Consider the following 20,339-nt stretch of genomic DNA (forward strand, 5'->3'; position numbering starts at 1 on the left):
TTAAGATCGAAATTTTTTATTCACAAATATCTGAAAACATTTTTTATGAAATGAAATTCTACAAAAAGCAGGCTACAAGATCATTATGAAAAAGAAAACCAGCCTTCCATTGCTATATAGTAGACACCTATGTCCAGCATATGATAAAAACAAAATTTGCACATTCAAAATACCTGTACTGAAACATAAAACCAAATGAACTTGTAAATGCTAATAATACTTAACAGGATCCTAAACTGGTAACAATAACAAAAAAAAAAACAAAAACAAAAAAATACTGAGAAAAATTATATAATGTCACCCTCTCATCACTTGCACTAATGTCATCTGCCTAATTTGTAAATTTTAAATTTTTATCATAATGTTATTTAATGTAAGGCATAAATAATAATAACAATAACAAGGACAACATCACTGGTCTTCTTTGTACTCGTTATTTTATTGATTTAATGGGGCTTGTGAACACTTCTTGTATCATAAGAAGCTTTGTTTACCATTTTCCATCTTTAATCAAGAATTTATTAATTAAGTACAAAATCTCTGCCCTAGAAAGAATATGGTCTTGACAGGTTTCATTCTGATTATGTGACATGCATGAAGAGTAATACTTGAATACTCTGTGGTGGTATTCATATCATTATGTGTGAGATTCTAATATTTTCATGTTTAATTTATCAGGAATAAATATCAATAGCAATATTTCTAATAAAACCTGCTGCCACAGAAGTAAATTCAATGCACAAAATTTTCCAAAGTTTACACTTCAACAAAATATCCATTTTCCTGATAAATTTTGTAGAGATCATCTTGTTCTCTGACTTTATACACAAGTGTGGAGTTTTTGTAATAGTTCTCATTCATTTCAATGTTTTCAATTACATTAACAAGCAAATGTGCTCTGTCTGCCTCGAAACCTGGCGAGTCTAATTTGATATGGTTGAAATGTACATGTAAATGATAATATGATGGCTGATAGTGAAGGTACATTCTCAGCTTGGACTTAGGGACACCATACTCCTGAAATATTGCATCCTGAAATGGAAAGATTATCCTTTAATAAATATTTTCAATGTCAGGTTAATTTATGTGATTAAATAACTTCATGAAGTCTTGATTTTATTTACAGAAAATAATTAATAGGTTTGAGGCATTGTTTACAAAATGCCAGTGCTGTTGACCTGAAATTTTAGTGTTGGTATTTCATTTGCCTACATATAACACCAACAATAACAATGTCAGACTGTTATTTAAAATCTAACTTTATGTGAAGAGGAATATGCTTATCAATTTCAGACTTAACTGGAGTATGTTTTACCATACACATGTACATTATAAATTATATTGGGTAGTCCCCCACCAATTTACTTCTTTCAATAACCTTTAGTCTCTTATGTGCAGAGGATTAGTTGTCTTGTTAAGCTGTTCCTATGAATTTTCATATTATTTGATGTTAAGTTTTGCTTAATTTTTTTCTCAAAAAACTTTAAAATAGATGCTATATTAGATTTAAAATAATTAAGAATATTCAAGTATTGCCTTTATACCACGGGTTGACCATTGATTTACGTACTACACCTATTAAACCATCCAAATTTAAGGGAGACCCCCAAATTTGCACTTGGGCTCCCAAAAAGAGTATGCTTCCTGTATGGGAGCCTAAAACTCCCCATTGGAAACATTTCTCATGAATTATATATCTGCCATCGAAAAAAAAAAAACCCACTAAAAGACAATCTGAAGATGAACAAGTACCAATACATTCAAATTAGCATCCTTTGAATAAAATAAGTGTTACAATTAATACTATGTTCCATATTTTAAAAAAATATCTTCAATTTAATTAGTTTCGTCACATAAAAAAAACAAAACAAAAAAACGTGCATGAAGTAGTTGAAATGTGGGACATCTCCAACACATCCATTTTCTGAGGTTAACAAGTATGGATTTATTTTAACTCTACACGATATAATAGTGGATACTTACAGTTCCCTCTTCAAGTATATTCTTCAACAAAGGTAAGTGAGATTTGTCTAGGTCTCGCAGTGATCTGATTTCTCTTTTGTGTACTAAAGCTTGAAAATAAAGACTATTTATGTCCTTCCCATCCCACTTCATGTCTGGTAATAAGATGAATCCTGTGTCTGGATCAGGATCCTCATAGAGAATTCGGTCTGCTTCACTTTTCTTCTCCAGTATGTTGTATACCCACTGAAATAATCAGTTGAAGATGAAAATAAGATAAGAATATATAAAGAAAGATAGAGCAATCACACACACTTAAATGTAAGAATAAACATTTCCCACTGAGAATAGCACAAATGAATGTATCTGAGCAATGGGTTTCTGAGATTTTATAGTATGTTACACTGTTAGACCCTAATACCTAATTAAGTCACATTTCTTCCTGTTTTATATTGCTAGTTTAGTATGATAGTTCCCAAATATGATTATGTATGATGGCTTAAATTTTCGTCAAGGGTTTAAGTTGTACAACTACTCCATGTTAGAGTTAATGTTCTTAAAAAATACAAAATGATGACTTTCATGATTTAAAGCTTAATATATCTTAAGAACTTGGCAGGACTTATGTTAGAAGGGGTCTCTATAACTAATTAAAATTGATCAAATTACATGGCCTACAGATTTCTCATTATTCCAGGTGAGTAAGATGGACTCTTAAGAGCCTCTAGTTTTACTGAGAAATAATCAATGCTAAATCATACCAGAAACAGGATTCACAGATAATGGAAATCATTAATAACTAGATCACATTGCTCGTTATATAATTTAAACAAAAATGATAGGCCTGATAATTTTTTTGGTTTCAAATCTCACTTTTTTCAAGGAAATTCTGATTAAACATGTTATACCTGAACACTAAATGAATGGGCCTCTAAATATGGTTTTGTTACTTTCTGGTATAAGTCAGATGTCTCTTGTATAACAAATGTTTCTTGGTCTGTGTATTTCTTAATGTGTTTCTCAGTGGCAGGATGAATAACTGTAGCTTTTATACCTGAAAAATCAAATCACATACTGTGAAAGTACTTTTATTCGTGGGTACCAATTTTCATGGTTTAGAGAAAAATTATCAGTTCATTGATTCTTGAATTTGTGGATTTGACAACTTTATCACACAAAGGAATGGAAAATTTCTTTTCATTGAGAACCAAATTTGTGGTTTACCGAACCCACCAAAACTGGTACCCCACAAACATTAATACTTTCACAGTATATATAAGTAGTTATTCAACTCCATCACATTGGCAAAAATTACTTAAGTAATTATTGATTCCAAAAGCTGTCACGAATATTTTTCACTGACATTTTTGACAATCCAGTTATGTAGTTCCAGCCATATCATTTATCTGAAAATATATTTTGCAACTGATTACTCAAAACAACTAGAATAAAGTTGAAACATTCAAGTTAAAACTAGTTTGTCTGGGATACCAGATGTGGATGAATTTTCCAATAGACATTTATCCCAGGGTACTTCTGTAACTTTATTTCTATATCGTCTGAATGGGACAAACAGATTTTTATAAAAACTCTGAAAAATGAACCTGTTATACAGGAAGAAGTTCAGATGCAATCCATCATTTCTAAGAACAATTTTTGTAATCACATGACCCCACCTATAGTTGCTTGCCTCTTAATTTATAGGAGAATAGGCATCATACTTGTCATTGAATATCAGTTCAGAGGAAAAATCATGATCAAAAGGCGAATCCAGAAAAGAGGGGTCCAATCAAGATATTTACAAAAAAGGAAAACAATAGGCTCCCAGGAGCCTGAATCGCTCACCTGGTTAAATTTTTGCCTTTCTAGGGCAATAACTTTTAACAAGAAGTTGTCCGACAATTTTGACTCCATGAAGATTTTGATAGGACTTCTCATGAGGATCATTTCATCAATCAGTAGTTTCATTCAATATATTGTAGTTTTCAAGATATTGACTGAAAACTGCAAAAAACATTTTTTTTTTTCCCTTTCAAGGGTAATAACTCTTATATGGACTCGTCTGACAACTTTAATCCCTGAAGACTTTTGTAGGCCTTACAATAAGAATCATTTCAGCAATCAGAAGTTTCATTCTATCTATCATAGTTTTCAAGATATAGGCTGAAAACTAAAAAAAAAGTCATTTTTCACCTCTTAAGGGCAATAACCCTTACATGGAGTTGTCTGACAACTTGGATCCCATAAAGACTTTTGTAGGCCTTATAATAAAAATTTCAGCAATAGAAAGATATTGGCAAACCTAACGGTTTTGGAGATATATGCAAAAAACTACTGTACAACTCCTATGTTCTATTTTAAGTAATGGCGGTCATCTTTTTTAACCGATAAAAAATCCAAACTGTTATTTTTTTAAGAATACCCTAAAAAAACAAAAATACCAACTTTCATTGATTTCTGTAAAGAAGTTTTTGGGAAGAAGATTTTTGAAAGTAACAACATCAAAAACAGCAAAAAATGTCAAAAAGGGCAATAACTCCAACAGATTTTCACCAAAATTTGACCACAGACAGAACCATCATGTTGAATACTTTTACCCATGTCAGAATTTGGCTAAACCTAACGGTTTTAGAGCTATATGCAAAAATCTGCTGTCTGACCCCCTATGTTCTACTTTTAATAACAGTGGCCATGTTTTTTAACTGATCAAAAATCCAAACAACCATTTTGTGCAGGATACTCTAAGTTTCATGCAAATCTATTCAGTAGTTTCTGAGGAGAAGACGCTTGAAAAATTGTTAACAACAACAGACGACGATGACAACGACAGACGCCAAGTGATGGCAATAGCTCACCTGGTCATAGCTATCAAGTATCTTTATAAAAAATAGCCCATGCTTTTTCTCCCTTTGTTCATTATAAATCTGAAATTAGATTTTATTTGGTGAACTGTGTAAACACTGTGCTATTGTGTATCATATTTTAATTATTCAGGGATCTCCATGGATCAAAATTAACACATGGCTCACTCTACTGTTGAACAAATTTTCATCATGGCGTGTGTCCTTTCACACAGAATATAACTCGTCCAAAAAGTATAATAAATTTGAATGTGATATATTTAATAGCACAAGCTACAACATAGAAATTTACAATCAACAATGGTAATTTTTTCTGTCTGTATTGTCTATTTCCATTATGCCAAGGTAAAGTATTCCCTTCCCTAGGCTTGACCATGGGTCAACAGCTCTAGAGAAATTAAAAGCACTGGTAGGTGTGGTCATTTTGTTGATATCATTAAACAAGTTCTTTATAATTTAACCACAAGAACCTAGACAGTGTTGTCTTCGTCCGCTTTGTGTCATTAAACAATCCTTTAGAACTTTTGTGAGTCAATCCATCGCATTTTCATAAAAGTAAGGCAAATTGAACTGCTTTTCTGTGTCAGATAATTGCAGAGATCGTTAAGACTTTGTATAAATTAAGATTGTCTACCTCCTCCGATCACATCGATCTTTATCCAATCGAATTAAACTCTTGAAACTCTCCATATTTTATTAAATGAAAAATTTGCAAATTTTGGTCTTTTAAAAAAACAGTAGAAATCATTCTTATTGATTTTGCAAATGGTGATAACAACATATTTGATGGTTCCCAGATATATTTACATACACTGTACATGTTTCACTCCCTGACACATTAAACCCCCCAGAAATTACCAATCCAAACATTGAAAATACTGAGAATAAACACATGCACCAATCATATAGATTTATGACAGGAATAGGGGATTAATAAACAAGAGTAATTGTGAAATACAGTGTCGATTTGCAATGCATGACACAAATTTGAATATGTGGCACACACAAAATGAACATGTGGCTCTCATTTGAATTCACGGCGCAAGGAAAGTAACACATTGCGCAGTGCCATGCAAAAAGAGGTCATGGAGAACCCTGATTATTTAATTGGTTCAACGAGTAAACTATTTCCAACTTCTGATTGTGTCATGAGCCGTCTTTCACAGAAAAACAATGAAAAGGGAAGAAGACATAATTATTCACCATTTTCAACTATAAAATCCTAATGTACATGTAGTTTTTACCATTTAATTGTTCAACAGGAAAAGCTGAATATGTATGGTAGATGTCATTCCTCAGAGTTTCTCTGATTTTTGTATTTTCCGATACTATTTGATTTGATTCTGAAGAATCAAATGGAGTTTTTTCTAACAAAACTACAGCATCTTCTTCATTTCGTTTGCAATGGAGGAACAACAATTTCTGTTTAGCATTCTCATTTATGATTTTTTCTACTTTAAAACCATCGAAATTAGTAAGACTATCTTTCGATCCTATCTTCCTTTTCTTCGCTTCAGGTGAATCGATTTCTGGTGTCTCGGTTTCTGAATTCATGTTGTTCCCGTGTGACATTAGTAAAGTGCTCATTTCGTCATAAACGACCCGTGTGACAAAAGTAAAGTGTTCATTTCATCATATACGTGAGGGAGGAAAACTTCACACAACCAATATTTAGTTATAAGAATAGGGTTGCCAACTTATCTACCCATCTAACTATAGTATACGCTAATCGTACTTGTTCACCACTATCCCGGTTTATTGCTAGCAGCTAACGCCCAGAATAATTTTGCACCACATTTGGAATCTCCTGCGACCCGTGCAGGTCCGGGTGTCAAAAGAATAGAGCTGCAGCAGCGCTAAGCTTGTCGTAAAAGGCGACACATAGTGCTCAGAACCCTAGCCGAGGGCTAGGGCGCTCTGCCCACAGAGCAACTGGGATGTGTGCCCCAGGTGGTGGAATGGAGTACCCCTGGCGTGTTACATGCTGGGGTTGTCAGGCTATAATACGGAAAACCTGACCGCAAGCCATAGTGGTGTACCGTGTTGGGAAAGATGCCACGTTTCTCGCACGTTAAAGAACCCTACTGTGGTATTCTCCCGGAGTAGAAACCATAGGGCTCCGCCACAGGAGGCTAAATTGCCCGACCCTACCCACCTCTCCCTATTTCCAGTGGCAATCAAAATTTGTCGACCCCATTGTCCTTGTGTCCCATCCCCTTTTCATTTCATTATCATTTCATGTTCATTTTATCATCAATTTCATGTTCATCGTCTGAATATAGCTGAAATATTGCTGCTCGGACGTTAAACCCCAACAAACAAACAAACAAACATGCAATCTCCTGCATTGAGGGTATACAAGCTTTACACGTCCGTGTGAACACATTTGCCATCCCGACCCTCTATATAAAGATTAGTGTATGTAAAATACGCCGGAAACAGCTTTGCAGATTTGTACTGATCTAGTGATTTTTTATTGCAGTATCTTGAAATTACTAAATTTGATTTAAACATATTTTATTCATCAAATAAATGAAAAGGATTGGATAGCAGGCAACAGGCCTATAAAATACCCTCTCCCATATACAAGGCATGGTGTCCAACAAATACATAAATCATATAGACAGTAAATACATATAAATCCCACACAGGAATATATTATACAAAAATGATTTTTATTACGGATTGGCATGGTGTTTTATTTTCTGCAAACTACTAGCAAGTATTTAAAGATTTTATGGAAAAGTACTTGCCATAAAACTTCATATTTTGCCCTCTCTCTCTCCCCCCCCCCCAAAAAAAAATACCTAAAAGAAATCTATGCAATTGATATTAAGCCGCATAAGATAAGAAAATAGCCATGTGTATATCTTGATTGTCTGAAATTGCAATTATCAAATAATTTATCATTTTAACTTTTCATGATATATTTTAATTACACCGAGTACATATTAATATAAGTAAAAAGAAATTGATATAAAATAATCATCAACGTTCAATTTAAAAAAAAAAACACATTCAAGGATCAAAATAAGTAACAGTCAATAGTTATTCACGAAAAAAACCAACATAATATATAATTTCCATTAAATAAATCTTCTATAGTCCCTAATAAAAGAGTGAAGTGCCGAGATAAATTTACATTATTTCGAAAATCTAACGTATCACTACCATACAAGACATTGTGAACACTGAAATCAACACCCAACTCTCTACATACATTTTGTAGCACTGCTCTGCTGTCAGTATAACGCGAACAAGACATAATAAAATGTTTTTTGTCTTCATCTATGTCCCCACAGTGTGCTCATCAGAGATCGTAGTTGAGATTACTAGCGTTATTCCTTATCTGACAGGTAATTATATATTTTTTTCATATCCTGTAAAGCAGAGCCCATAAGAAACCGACGATTTTTTTTATATTAACAGGTTTTCCCCATAAACGATTAAAACAATTCTTTCCTACATTTTTCACGATGTTACATTGACCCATCCTATTGAAACCTAGAACCCCAACCATCTGCCTATGATACAAAGATCTTCAAACATACATTTCTGAGAAAAAAATATAAAATTAACAGAAAAATAATATATGATATAGTTTATCATAAAGGACTTTTTAATGTAAAAGATTTGAACAATGACTCAGAAAAAATAGACTGCAAAATTTAAATCAAAGTACTCATATACTGAATCAATTTATAAATATCGATCGCTTGGATTTTTACGCCTCAAATAATCGTCAAATTGCAAACTATGGGATAAAATTATGGTAGTCTAATTCAAACGTATCTAAATACAAACGTAGCATGCTAAATGGTTAATATTGAACTCTTTGTAAAAGCGCTTAGTTTCTGGGCACCTAGTTCTAGGGACACGTACATTAACATAAATCTAAAAATATAATTTCAACAATCGTGTCTGGTGCAGGAAACATTAGTCATGCATTTTAAGGCCATGGAGCACCTACAGCTCTATCATAATAACATGCACGTGACAAAAATAGCCAAATAGAATGATTATTGCAAAAGGCAATATCACCATACCACAAACTGACACAGTTTCCAAGAAATGCATCATCGACATTCCTATGCCATAGTCTGTACAAAGTTTTATTTTTATTTGTCATCTCCGGGCCTCCGATTTCACGAGGCGGTACACAACCTTAATGAAAATACACGATACATCGGAACCACTGTCCTTATCCACCAGTGTCTACATGGATATCTGAATACAGCCCTTCCAATTGGTATTCAACATTCCTCTTTACATTTCAATTCTATGATTGATAACTATTTATAATTTCGCAGGGGTTTCGTTTCTAGATAAACATCAAATGGTTTATTATGAGTCTAAAAATAAATATAGGCAACTTGATTATATTGACACTGAACGGCTGGTTTATTCGGATAAATGCATAGAAATAAATAGGTACTAGAACTAAATTTGATAAATTAGAAATACGTACAAAGTGAACCTAACTAACTGCATTTGAACCTTAATGGAGTATGCCAATAGGATTAATTTCCTGCTGTAGTATAAGATAATTGCAGATGCTATCAGGCTTTACAAATCTAAAGGCTCTGGCGACTGCTATATATGTCAGTTCCAATTTTCTATCTAAATTGATAAAAAGTATATATGAAATGATATAAACATTTCATATGACATCAAACTTGATTTTGAGATAATTGAGCCCAAATATATGCGACTTTTCGTTTCATGTAAATTATAATCATTAAAAAGAAAATAACAAAATAATAAATATAACAAAAACAAAAACAGTCACATTTTATTTCTAAAGAACATTTCACCATTTAAAAAGCAGTTTTAAAGTAATGTTTGTAATTTTACCATGCATATTCATTAGATATGAAATATATGTCAAAATTTTTTTTTTAAATCTGTATCTAACACTTTTGCCTCAGTCTAAGAATTTGCAGGATGACAAAAAAATATACTCAGTGTAATAAGTAGAGAGACAAACTTATAAAACTTGGAGGTAAGTAGAAACCACGACTAGAAACACTTAATAAAAATAAACTTGTATTTTAATTAATCATATACATTGCTGTTTGACTTGACTCACCTACTGTCTGGTTTTCATCAAGACTGCAACTTAATATACTCAGACTTCAGTGTAGCGAAACAGCTGAGTACAAGGGAAAAGTAATTATATTTGACAGCATTACATTTGCGAACTTTTTGTAATCGAGGATTGTTACATTTGAGAACTTTTAGCTTCAACGTTTGCGATTTTTTTTATTACATTTGCGAACCATTTGTCAAATTAACATTTGCGAACCAAATGATATATTCTATTAAATTTTGTATAGACTTTATATAAATATTTATTATATAGATAGCAGTGATTTACCGAATGTTTACAGTGTAAAAAAATCAATAATAAACCCTTTTGTGCTAACGTAAAAGTAGTCGGTGAGCATGCGTAAAGCATGCTCAATATACACTTTCACGAGGAAAATTCTTCTATTCTACCCAAGGCCTACCTCGCGGAAGTGTATATTGAGCATGCTCACCAACTTACCACCACAGGCACTTGGGACCAGGATTTGTTTTTATAATGTTCCTCAAAAATATCATTAAATCATTTTGTTTCCATATTTGAGTAATTATGCGTGTTCTCTGACATGTCCGCTTGCTATATATTGCTGTTTATACTATGCATAGTTTTCATCTATATATTTCGTTTAATTATCCTATTATTATATAACAATTCAGATATGTGGTGTAATCTGTTCTGAATTTCGCTCACTAATCACTCTTTCACATTTCTTTGGCTATATGCATTTCTTTGTTTTCGTCTCCCATATCAACTTGTAATTCTAATCAACTGGTCTCTTTGGCACAACTTCGTTCGATCTTACTGAACGATGGCTTTTACAATCATTGAGACAAATAGGGGAAACAAATGTTTACAACTTGATGGGTATACATTTCGATTCCTGAAAACTTTGATAAAGATAGGTGATCAGCCTGGGAGATGTACTTTAAAAAACTGTAAAGCATTATTGAAAATAGATGGACAGTGCACTACTATTATATGTACGACAGGGAAACACGACCACGAAGCTGATCATCGGAAAGTCGAAAGAAAGCTTTAAGACAAAATCTACAGAAGAAAGCTGGAGATGATATTTCGTCAAGCCCTGCTATGTTGGTATATAGTATTTGCATGTGATTTTCAAAAGCATCCTTCACTGTATTTTATGAGCATACATATAGGATAAAACAAATTGATATGGGACAATGCATAAACTTTTCTGTAAAAAATCCTAAAAATGTATGGAAATCGGGAATAAGTCAGAGACAACCTAATATATAGTATATACTAACCAGGCTTACGATTGCAAATTATCTGCATGTATATTGTTACCCCCTACACCAAAGTTAAAGATTAAGAAGAGGAATAAGGAATTTATATATACCTTAAGATGATAATTAACCATTTATTACCACAAGATTCTATATAAGTATGTCTTGCTTCATATTACCTGTACCTGCACGTATCTATATAGAAAATGTGTTTACAGGTACGCACAGAAATACAAAAAGCACAGGAGGAATCACTCACATGTTCGGATCTCAAAAGCCTGTCGATGGCAGTTTACAGACAACGCCGAAAACGGTACCCGAACCTGCCAAAAAAAACCACGATAAGATACGCATGAATCGATATTATGACCTCCAATACGTCGAAGAGAAAAGCAGAAAAAGAAAAAAATAACTAGACTTTCTCCTGAAACAGTTTGAACCGTTCACGACGGGTGTTACTGACAGAGTTTCTTTCGTGAAAACCCTTTATTTTAAGTTTGCCGCTCCATTTAACTTGTAAAACTGTGATACACTGATGTAATTGTGGCTATTTTATTTACGAAGCTCAAGTTGTCTCCTTTTTCCTTTTTCAACATTCGAATACAAAATTGAAGTTATCGTAAGGAACATCTCAAAGGTGTTTTTCACAAATGATGTTTTTTTATATTGTAACAAACCATTAAGCATCTCTTAAGGAACGATTGTAAGAGGGGGTTCAGGAGGGACCAAGGGCTCATTTCAACATTCATTTCCTTATTCGCCATTTTAGGTCGCACAGAGTTGGGAATAGTCGCAATCGACTCGGGAGGGGTCGGAGATCTCATTTCAACATTCATTTCCTTATTCGCCATTTTAGGTCGCACAGAGTTAGGAATGGTCGCAATCGGCTCGGAATGGGTCAGAGATCTCATTTTAACATTCATTTCCTTATTCGCCATTTTGGTCGCACAGAGTTGGGAATGGTCGCAATCGACTCGGGAGGGGTCGGAGATCTCATTTCAACATTCATTCCCTTTTTTAACATTCATTTCCTTATTCGCCATTTTAGGTCGCACAGATTTGGGAATGATCAAAATCGACTCGGGAGGGGTCAGAGATCTCATTTCAACATTCATTTCCCTATTCGCCATTTTAGGTCTCACAGAGTTGGAAATGGTCGCAATCGATTCATGAGAGAAATATCATTTCAACATTCATTTCCTTATTTGCCGTTGGGGCGATTCAATTTTGCACCACCCTATTCATCAACACACGATTGTTTTCAGGTACATATGTATGTCCCATTTACAAATGAATTTGTTACTGTTTTAGTTAGTCTACATTCATGCGCGTCTGGTTAGGCAAATTGTACGAACGTATTGGTCATCATTTGATATCACAAATGAAATTATTCAATACAGTTTTTGATTTTCATCAAATAGCTTGATTTCTAATCTTTTTATTGTTATCAAGAGGTTGCAGTCACATTGTAACTAGCTAAATTTACAATTTGTACCCCTACCTCCAGGAAAAATCGCTTTAGTTTACATGTAGCTCAATGCCATAACCTTAGGGAAGTACGCATGCTTATTTAAAAGTATGGTTTATTTGTCGTTTTCTTTTTGACAGTTTCAAAAAAATGATGCTTTTGGAGTAATTTTTGTTTTCATAATTTATCAGAAATTGCTCAAAGTAGGATTTTCGATTTTTTTTAAAGTCGCATCAATTCTACAACGCATTGTAACACAGAGACGTATCGATAAAAAGTTTAATATTCTACAACATGAAACCAAGGAAAACTAATTTTCAACTAAACATTTTCAACATAGTTATCGATATTACCCAACCCAACCCCTATAAAAAGATCTCATTATGAAGCAAAATGCTCATTTAGCAGCAAAACAATACTCACATTTAAGTCATTCAGAATTAATTAACGATTGACCCAACATATGTAACACAACACAATGAAATACTTCATGTTATTTTTGTTATATGCAACATTTCATCTATTAAAGTATCCGTCCATCCAAGTCATCTGGTTGTCTTCTTCGTGCTCGTCTTTCCATGATTTCTGTCTACATTTCTCAGCTCTAAATTACAAGTCTAACATTTTGAGCTTTCCGTGTCTTCCTAGTGTTCGAAACTTATGTCTCTTCATGAATCCATGAGCCATAGAATTTAAATATTGCAAAATGAGTTATGAAACATTAATGGGTAACATAGTTTATTGAAGATCTGTGTGTATAGCACGTTAGTCCAAACATCCAAGTAGATAAGTCTTGTTAAACCATTGTTGTGTCATTCTATTGTTCTTACCGTGGGTTATTTTTTTACAAGTCAACGATGGCAAAAAAAAAATGAACTTCAATTTGGAAAATCTGCTCAGTGCAACAAAAGACCTCTAATTGCATGTACTAGTATGTGTTTATATATTAGCCTAAGGCTTTTTGCTTTACTGATAAGTTCAAAATAAAGCTCACTGTTATGTGTACTGCAATTCAAATGAAAACAAAGATACTAAACGCCGCTTTACTTAAGTCCGTTTTAATTAATTTGAACTGATGTTAACATTTACATAATAATAATGTCAATTTTAAGCTCGTCAATGCGCACCATTTTGCAAGTTGATGGTTTTGATATCATCTGAAACTCCGCCACTGATAATTCCAGATGCATTGCGGCGCATTGCGTCGTTCGCGCGTTTGTGGCCTATTACTGCATCACTGCGGTGACCTGTAACTTCAGCGATTAGGACTGTTCGTCTACACCAATTTCATACAGTAATGTTGCCGCTGTTACTCTGAGTGAGTGATTCGATCGGACACTCTCTAGACCTGCCTATTTACACATTCTACCTATAGCCCCGTGCAGGTCCGGGTGTCAAAAGAATTGGCCTGCAGCAGCGCTAAGCTTGTCGTATAAGGCGGATAAATAGTGTTCAGAAACCTAGCCGGAGGCTTGGCGCTCTGTCCATTGCGACAAAGAACAACGTTGCTGAAAATGTAAATGTAGAGAATTTGACAAGTGAGATTGATTCCTCCGATGACCGATGATGATTCCAATTCGAACTCGGAAATGGATGTTTCAGTTGCGGAAAAGTTAAAGAATACCCCGCGTAGATCCCCGCCCCAAGTAGTTAAATCACCTGTAAGACAAATGAACAATAAAAAGCAGTCAAGCATGAAACGTTGCGATGGACAATCAATAATTGAAAGCGCGTGTAAAAAGGTGACAATTGATAAACCCGTTGAACCATCTCGAAAAGAACTGAATAACTCGCGAGTGAATACACATAACAAACTAGACAATACACAGGCGTTAGAATTAGATAAAATAGTCATCAAATTTTGTAGTGGAAGTGGTAGTGTATTATTAGCATTTTTGCCGGGAACAATGAGTATTCTTCACTACTGTATGTGGAAAAAAGAAACAATCATAATCGATCGCTTTGTCCATCATTGGAAATATTTAAGGAAGAATATAGAGGAAGACTTTGATGATGTGCGGAATACTACGTTTTACAACGAATCAGTGGAGGAAGGGATTGAAAAGATGGAAAATTTCTTAAAGAGCCAATAAACTTTTAGTATACGAGTGAGTGCTTTCGGGTTGAGTGTTGTTTTTGTATTTATTTAATATATTTAGTTATAACTTAATACCCAAGTTCATAATGAGGACTTGGATTTCCAGCCCAGTTTTCAACTACTGGACTATAGTAATAACTGATATATTGTATAAAAAGGAACAATCTTAACATCGTAAAGTACATACTTGTTATATTTCGTTTTTAAATTTTATGTAAAATTTTGAAAAGTTTAAAAAAAATGAATGGTTGATATTATTGTCGAGAAAATACGACGTGTGTGTGATCTATAATTAAATTCTTTCGAATGAAGTGCTACGATATTTCGATAATATAGACAATTGTGAACATGATTGTTTTCAGATCCAGATTGTAATATGGACAATTGTGATTTGATGTTAATATGATGAACATATCTGTGATATACAATTGATGATTAAATTTAATAAAGATAAAAAAAAAAAACAAAAAAAAACCGGTTCTCGTCCGATCACCGAAGTTAAGCAGCGTCGAGTCCGGTTAGTACTTGGATGGGTGACCGCCTGGGAATACCGGATGCCGTAGACATTTCTTTTTAGTTTCCTTCTCTTTTTATTTTATCACATAATTTTTCACAGGTTGATATTAGAGTATCCGTTCTTTGTATTAGAGTAAGCATTTAATGAAAATCTAAAATTGCAAAGCTAGTTATTAGTTTTTTAAAAGTACGAAACGAATAAGGGGGCGGGAGTATTCACATTGCATGACTTGGGGACGACTTCCATCTTGCAATTGTGACTAGAATTTGGACGTCGCATGGCGACAGGCAGATGAAAAAGAGGCACGTTTGGAAGCGGCCGGTGAGTAAATTTCTCTAGTCTATTTAAAACCAATTTGACAGGTTACATTACCAATATTGGATCAATTGAGTCAGAAATTAGCGCGCGCACGGACTGCTCAAGACAAATGAACCCCCTTCTTTGGACACAACTAGAAAAAGGAAAGGAAACTAAGAATAAACCTGCATTTGTTATCTACTTGTGGTTATGCGTCGGTTTGGAATTCATTTTGGAATTTTATGATATTTTTTTTTGTGTAAAAACGTTTTATTAGAAATCATTATTTTCGTCACTCTGTTCGTACTCGATTTACACGACGGGACCATATTTCATGAAACTTCAGTTTGTTAAGGTACCAGAAAGTTTATAAGGCAATATTTGACAGTATTTACTGTCTACGACCATATCACGCTGAAAGCACCGGTTCTCGTCCGATCACCGAAGTTAAGCAGCGTCGAGTCCGGTTAGTACTTGGATGGGTGACCGCCTGGGAATACCGGATGCCGTAGACATTTCTTTTTAGTTTCCTTCTCTTTTTATTTTATCACATAATTTTTCACAGGTTGATATTAGAGTATCCGTTCTTTGTATTAGAGTAAGCATTTAATGAAAATCTAAAATTGCAAAGCTAGTTATTAGTTTTTTAAAAGTACGAAACGAATAAGGGGGCGGGAGTATACACATTGCATGACATTGGGACGACTTCCATCTTGCAATTGTGACTAGAATTTGGACGTCGCATGGCGACAGGCAGATGAAAAAGAGGCACGTTTGGAAGCGGCCGGTGAGTAAATTTCTCTAGTCTATATAAAACCAATTTGACAGGTTACATTACCAATATTGGATCAATTGAGTCAGAAATTAGCGCGCGCACGGACTGCTCAAGACAAATGAACCCCCTTCTTTGGACACAACCAGAAAAAGGAAAGGAAACTAAGAATAAACCTGCATTTGTTATCTGCTTGTGGTTATGCGTCGGTTTGGAATTCATTTTGGAATTTTATGATATTTTTTTTTGTGTAAAAACGTTTTATTTGAAATCATTATATGATATTTTTTTTTTTTGTGTAAAAACGTTTTATTTGAAATCATTATTTTCGTCACTCTGTTCGTAATCGATTTACACGACGGGACCATATTTCATGAAACTTCAGTTTGTTAAGGTACCAGAAAGTTTATAAGGCAATATTTGACAGTATTTACTGTCTACGACCATATCACGCTGAAAGCACCGGTTCTCGTCCGATCACCGAAGTTAAGCAGCGTCGAGTCCGGTTAGTACTTGGATGGGTGACCGCCTGGGAATACCGGATGCCGTAGACATTTCTTTTTAGTTTCCTTCTCTTTTTATTTTATCACATAATTTTTCACAGGTTGATATTAGAGTATCCGTTCTTTGTATTAGAGTAAGCATTTAATGAAAATCTAAAATTGCAAAGCTAGTTATTAGTTTTTTAAAAGTACGAAACGAATAAGGGGGCGGGAGTATACACATTGCATGACTTGGGGACGACTTCCATCTTGCAATTGTGACTAGAATTTGGACGTCGCATGGCGACAGGCAGATGAAAAAGAGGCACGTTTGGAAGCGGCCGGTGAGTAAATTTCTCTAGTCTATTTAAAACCAATTTGACAGGTTACATAACCTAATTTAAAGGCAGCTAGATTGTCAAATGTTAAAAATAAGTTAATGAAGTAACAATGGAGTGGAACGTGTCATTAGTTATGAACTTTTGTTTTGTGATGGCTACTTTTAACTTCATTAGCCTTAATTGTAATGGTTTGTGTGACAAAAATAAAAGGGATTGTATTTTTGCATTATGTATTGAAAGAAAATATGACATTGTTTGTTTACAGGAAACATTTTGGACTGATAAATTGTATGAGGATATTCAAATTGATAAAACTGTATGGGATGGTGAGATTTTTGCCAGTAATAGCATTTGTAATAGGAAAGGGGTTGCCATTCTTGTAAGTAAAAGGTTGAAAAATGTTTTTAAAGTTTGTGAGAGTGTATGTGGAAGATTAGTTCATATACAAGGTAAAATTCTTGACAAAAGTTTGGACATAATTAATTTGTATGCTCCAAATAATGTTAGTGAAAAGTGTAATTTTTTCAATGATTGTAAAAGTAAAATATATGGAGATGAATTTATTATAATAGCAGGTGATTATAATACCACTCTTTCCCCTTTAGACAAAAGTGGGAAAACTGTTTTTTATGCTGACAGATCTTTAAAATGTCTGACTGAATTGATAAATGAAAAAGGTTTATCTGATGTATGGAGAGATAGAAATGTAGGTGTTAAAATGTTTTCAAGAAAACAAGTTGTACAAAGTTTTTTAACTCAAAGTAGAATTGATTATTTTTTAGTTTCTTGTAATTTAAAACCATTTATAAAGAATGTTTTTTACAATGATACATCTTTCAGTGATCATTCTATTGTTAGTATGAAATTAGATTTTTCTTAAGTTGAAAAAGGACCTGGTGTTTGGATTTTTAACAAGTCCTTATTGAGTGATGATTTTTTTGTTGAAAAAATTAGAAATATCTTACTTGATGAAATTGGTTCAGATTTTTATTTTTCACATCCATTAATTTGGTGGGATAATTTGAAATATAAAATCAAGAAAACAAGTCAACTCTATGGTAAAGAAAAACAGAGAGAGTTATATAGAGATTATTATAGAATACAGAATAAGTTACAAGAATTGTCAATAAAGGCTGCTTGTGGTAATGATATAGATCATGTCAAATATTTAGAGTTGAAAGAGGAACTTGAAGGTTTAGAAAAACATAGATGTAATGGTGCTGTTATAAGATCCAAATGTCAATATTCATTAGAAAGTGATAAAAATACAACCTATTTTTTGAATTTAGAGAAACATAGACAGAATAGAAATATGATAAATGGTTTAAAAAATTGTGATGGTAATGTTGTCAGTGAAACTGCTGAAATTTTAGATGTTATTTATAGTTTTTATAAAAGGCTATTTTCTTGTGTACAAACTGATTATGAAGCAATTGATAAAATGTTAGATTGTATTAATGTCAATGTTGACGTTTGTGATGTTGAAAAATGTGATGAGGAAATTAATATTGAAGAAATAAAAACCTCTATAAAAGGTATGAAACAAGGAAAAACACCTGGTCCTGATGGACTCACGGTGGAGTTTTATTTATATTTTTTTAACGAGTTGAAAGATGTTTTGAAATATATTTATGATACAGTTGAAGAGAATAAAGTTTTATCTAGGTCTATGAGGTATGGAATGATTAACCTAATTTATAGAGGTGACAGAACTGACTTGAAAAGATTTAGACCTATCAGTTTATTGAATGTAGATTATAAAATATTAGCTAGAGTCATGGCAAATAGGTTTAAATTTATACTTCCAAAGATTATTTCACCAACTCAGAGTTGTTGTATAATAGGTAAAGACATCTCTGATACTACTGTTACTGTAAGAGACATAATTGACTTGGTTGAAATGGATAATCTAGAATGTTATTTGTTAAAGTTAGATCAGGAAAAGGCTTTTGACAGGGTTGGGCATGAATATCTTTTTTCGGTTTTACAAAAATTTGGTTTTGGGGAGAGATTTATATCTTGGATAAAAGTTTTTATACAGATATTTTTAGTACTGTCAAGTGCAATGGTTTCCTATCCAAATATTTTCCATTGGCAAACTCTGTTAAACAAGGTTGCCCAATATCTGCTTTATTGTATGTTTTAGTTGCTGAACCTTTAAGTATAATGATCAAAAGGAATGATAGGATTCAAAGTATTAACATTCCTGTTGTGAATATTGAAGAAAAAATATTTTCACATGCTGATGACACTACATTGATATTGTCTGACAAAAATTCAGTAACTGAATCCTTTAATGTTTTACAATTGTATGAACAAGCATCTGGGGCAAAATTAAATAAAGATAAATTTGAAATTTTGGCATTGGGTACTGGAAAAATATCAAAAAATGATTTAGATGCTTGGAAAATTAAAGAGTGTGATGGGGTTTTACAGCTTTTAGTGTTATGTGATAATCTGAATTGGGAATGCAAAGTGCAGTCTATTTCAAAAATACTGAATCTTTGGAAAATGAGACAATTGTCAATACATGGTAGAGTAACTGTGATAAATACTCCTTTAATGAGCAAACTTTGGTATACTCTGATGGTAGTTAATATACCAGAAAAATACTATTTAGATATAAAGAAATTGTGCATCGGGTTTTTGTGGAATGATAAACCATCTTTGGTTGCTTATGATGTTGTTATTAATAGAATACTAGATGGAGGTTTGAATTTTCCAGAAATGTTACATAAGATGTATGTGTTTAGACTTAAATTTTAAGTCGTTTGTTAGATGTAGAGTACTGTGCTGTTTGGAAGCATCTTTGTACTTATTTCTTTTCCAAAGTACAGGAAATGAAACTTGGTATTGAGATTTTGTTCTGTGAATTTAAGCAGAGACAGTTGGAGAGTTTACCTGATTTTTATAAATGTAAGCTGTTTGCTTGGGGAAAGATACGTGATTATATTGAAATTGATATCAATTTGAATAATGTATTTGACCTGCCTCTGTTCAATAATCCTTTGATTACTAATAATGGTAATATGCTGTATATCAAGACTTTTATAGATGCAGGTATTATTAAAGTGAAAGATTTAGCATTTCAATGTAAAAAGGGAATCATGAGAGATGAGTTTGTTCAAGATATTGTTTCTGAAAAATTTCCACAGGTATCTGCTGCTAAGATTATTAAGGTAGTACAATGTATATAACAATGTAT

General features: G+C 33.2%; 1 protein-coding gene and 2 non-coding genes across 3 annotated transcripts; 2 read left to right on the forward strand and 1 right to left on the reverse strand.

The window, feature by feature from the left end:
* On the reverse strand, positions 1-6,415 carry LOC148627549 (m7GpppX diphosphatase-like). The gene is made up of 4 exons (XM_088574592.1): positions 6,068-6,415; positions 2,871-3,016; positions 1,984-2,208; positions 1-1,032 (listed from the first exon to the last, which is right to left on the reverse strand). The coding sequence occupies exons 1-4, from the start codon at positions 6,408-6,410 to the stop codon at positions 757-759; spliced, it is 990 nt and encodes a 329-aa protein (XP_088430718.1). The 5' UTR covers positions 6,411-6,415; the 3' UTR covers positions 1-756.
* A 9,520-nt stretch (positions 6,416-15,935) lies between these two features.
* Positions 15,936-16,054, forward strand: LOC148627550 (5S ribosomal RNA). Its single transcript, XR_015919384.1, has one exon. It is a non-coding gene; the product is annotated as a 5S ribosomal RNA (ribosomal RNA).
* Positions 16,055-16,746: 692 nt separating this feature from the next.
* Positions 16,747-16,865, forward strand: LOC148627551 (5S ribosomal RNA). The gene has a single exon (XR_015919390.1). It is a non-coding gene; the product is annotated as a 5S ribosomal RNA (ribosomal RNA).
* Positions 16,866-20,339: the final 3,474 nt, after the last annotated feature.

Source organism: Perna viridis, chromosome 1, assembly GCF_037379345.1.
Source record: "Perna viridis isolate PV_CMFRI_1.1 ecotype Kerala chromosome 1, ASM3737934v1, whole genome shotgun sequence".
Taxonomy (NCBI): Eukaryota; Metazoa; Mollusca; class Bivalvia; order Mytilida; family Mytilidae; genus Perna; species Perna viridis.

What these genes read in the sequence shown, in the direction of transcription:
- LOC148627549 (XM_088574592.1), bottom strand. Translation starts at nt 6,410, where the DNA reads ATGAGCACTTTACTAATGTCACACGGGAACAACATGAATTCAGAAACC. An exon ending in CCCATTCATTTAGTGTTCAG is followed by an intron (nt 2,209 to 2,870) that starts GTATAACATGTT and finishes TGATTATTTCAG; the next exon opens with TGGGTATACAACATACTGGA. An exon ending in ATATACTTGAAGAGGGAACT is followed by an intron (nt 1,033 to 1,983) that starts GTAAGTATCCAC and finishes TTTCCATTTCAG; the next exon opens with GATGCAATATTTCAGGAGTA.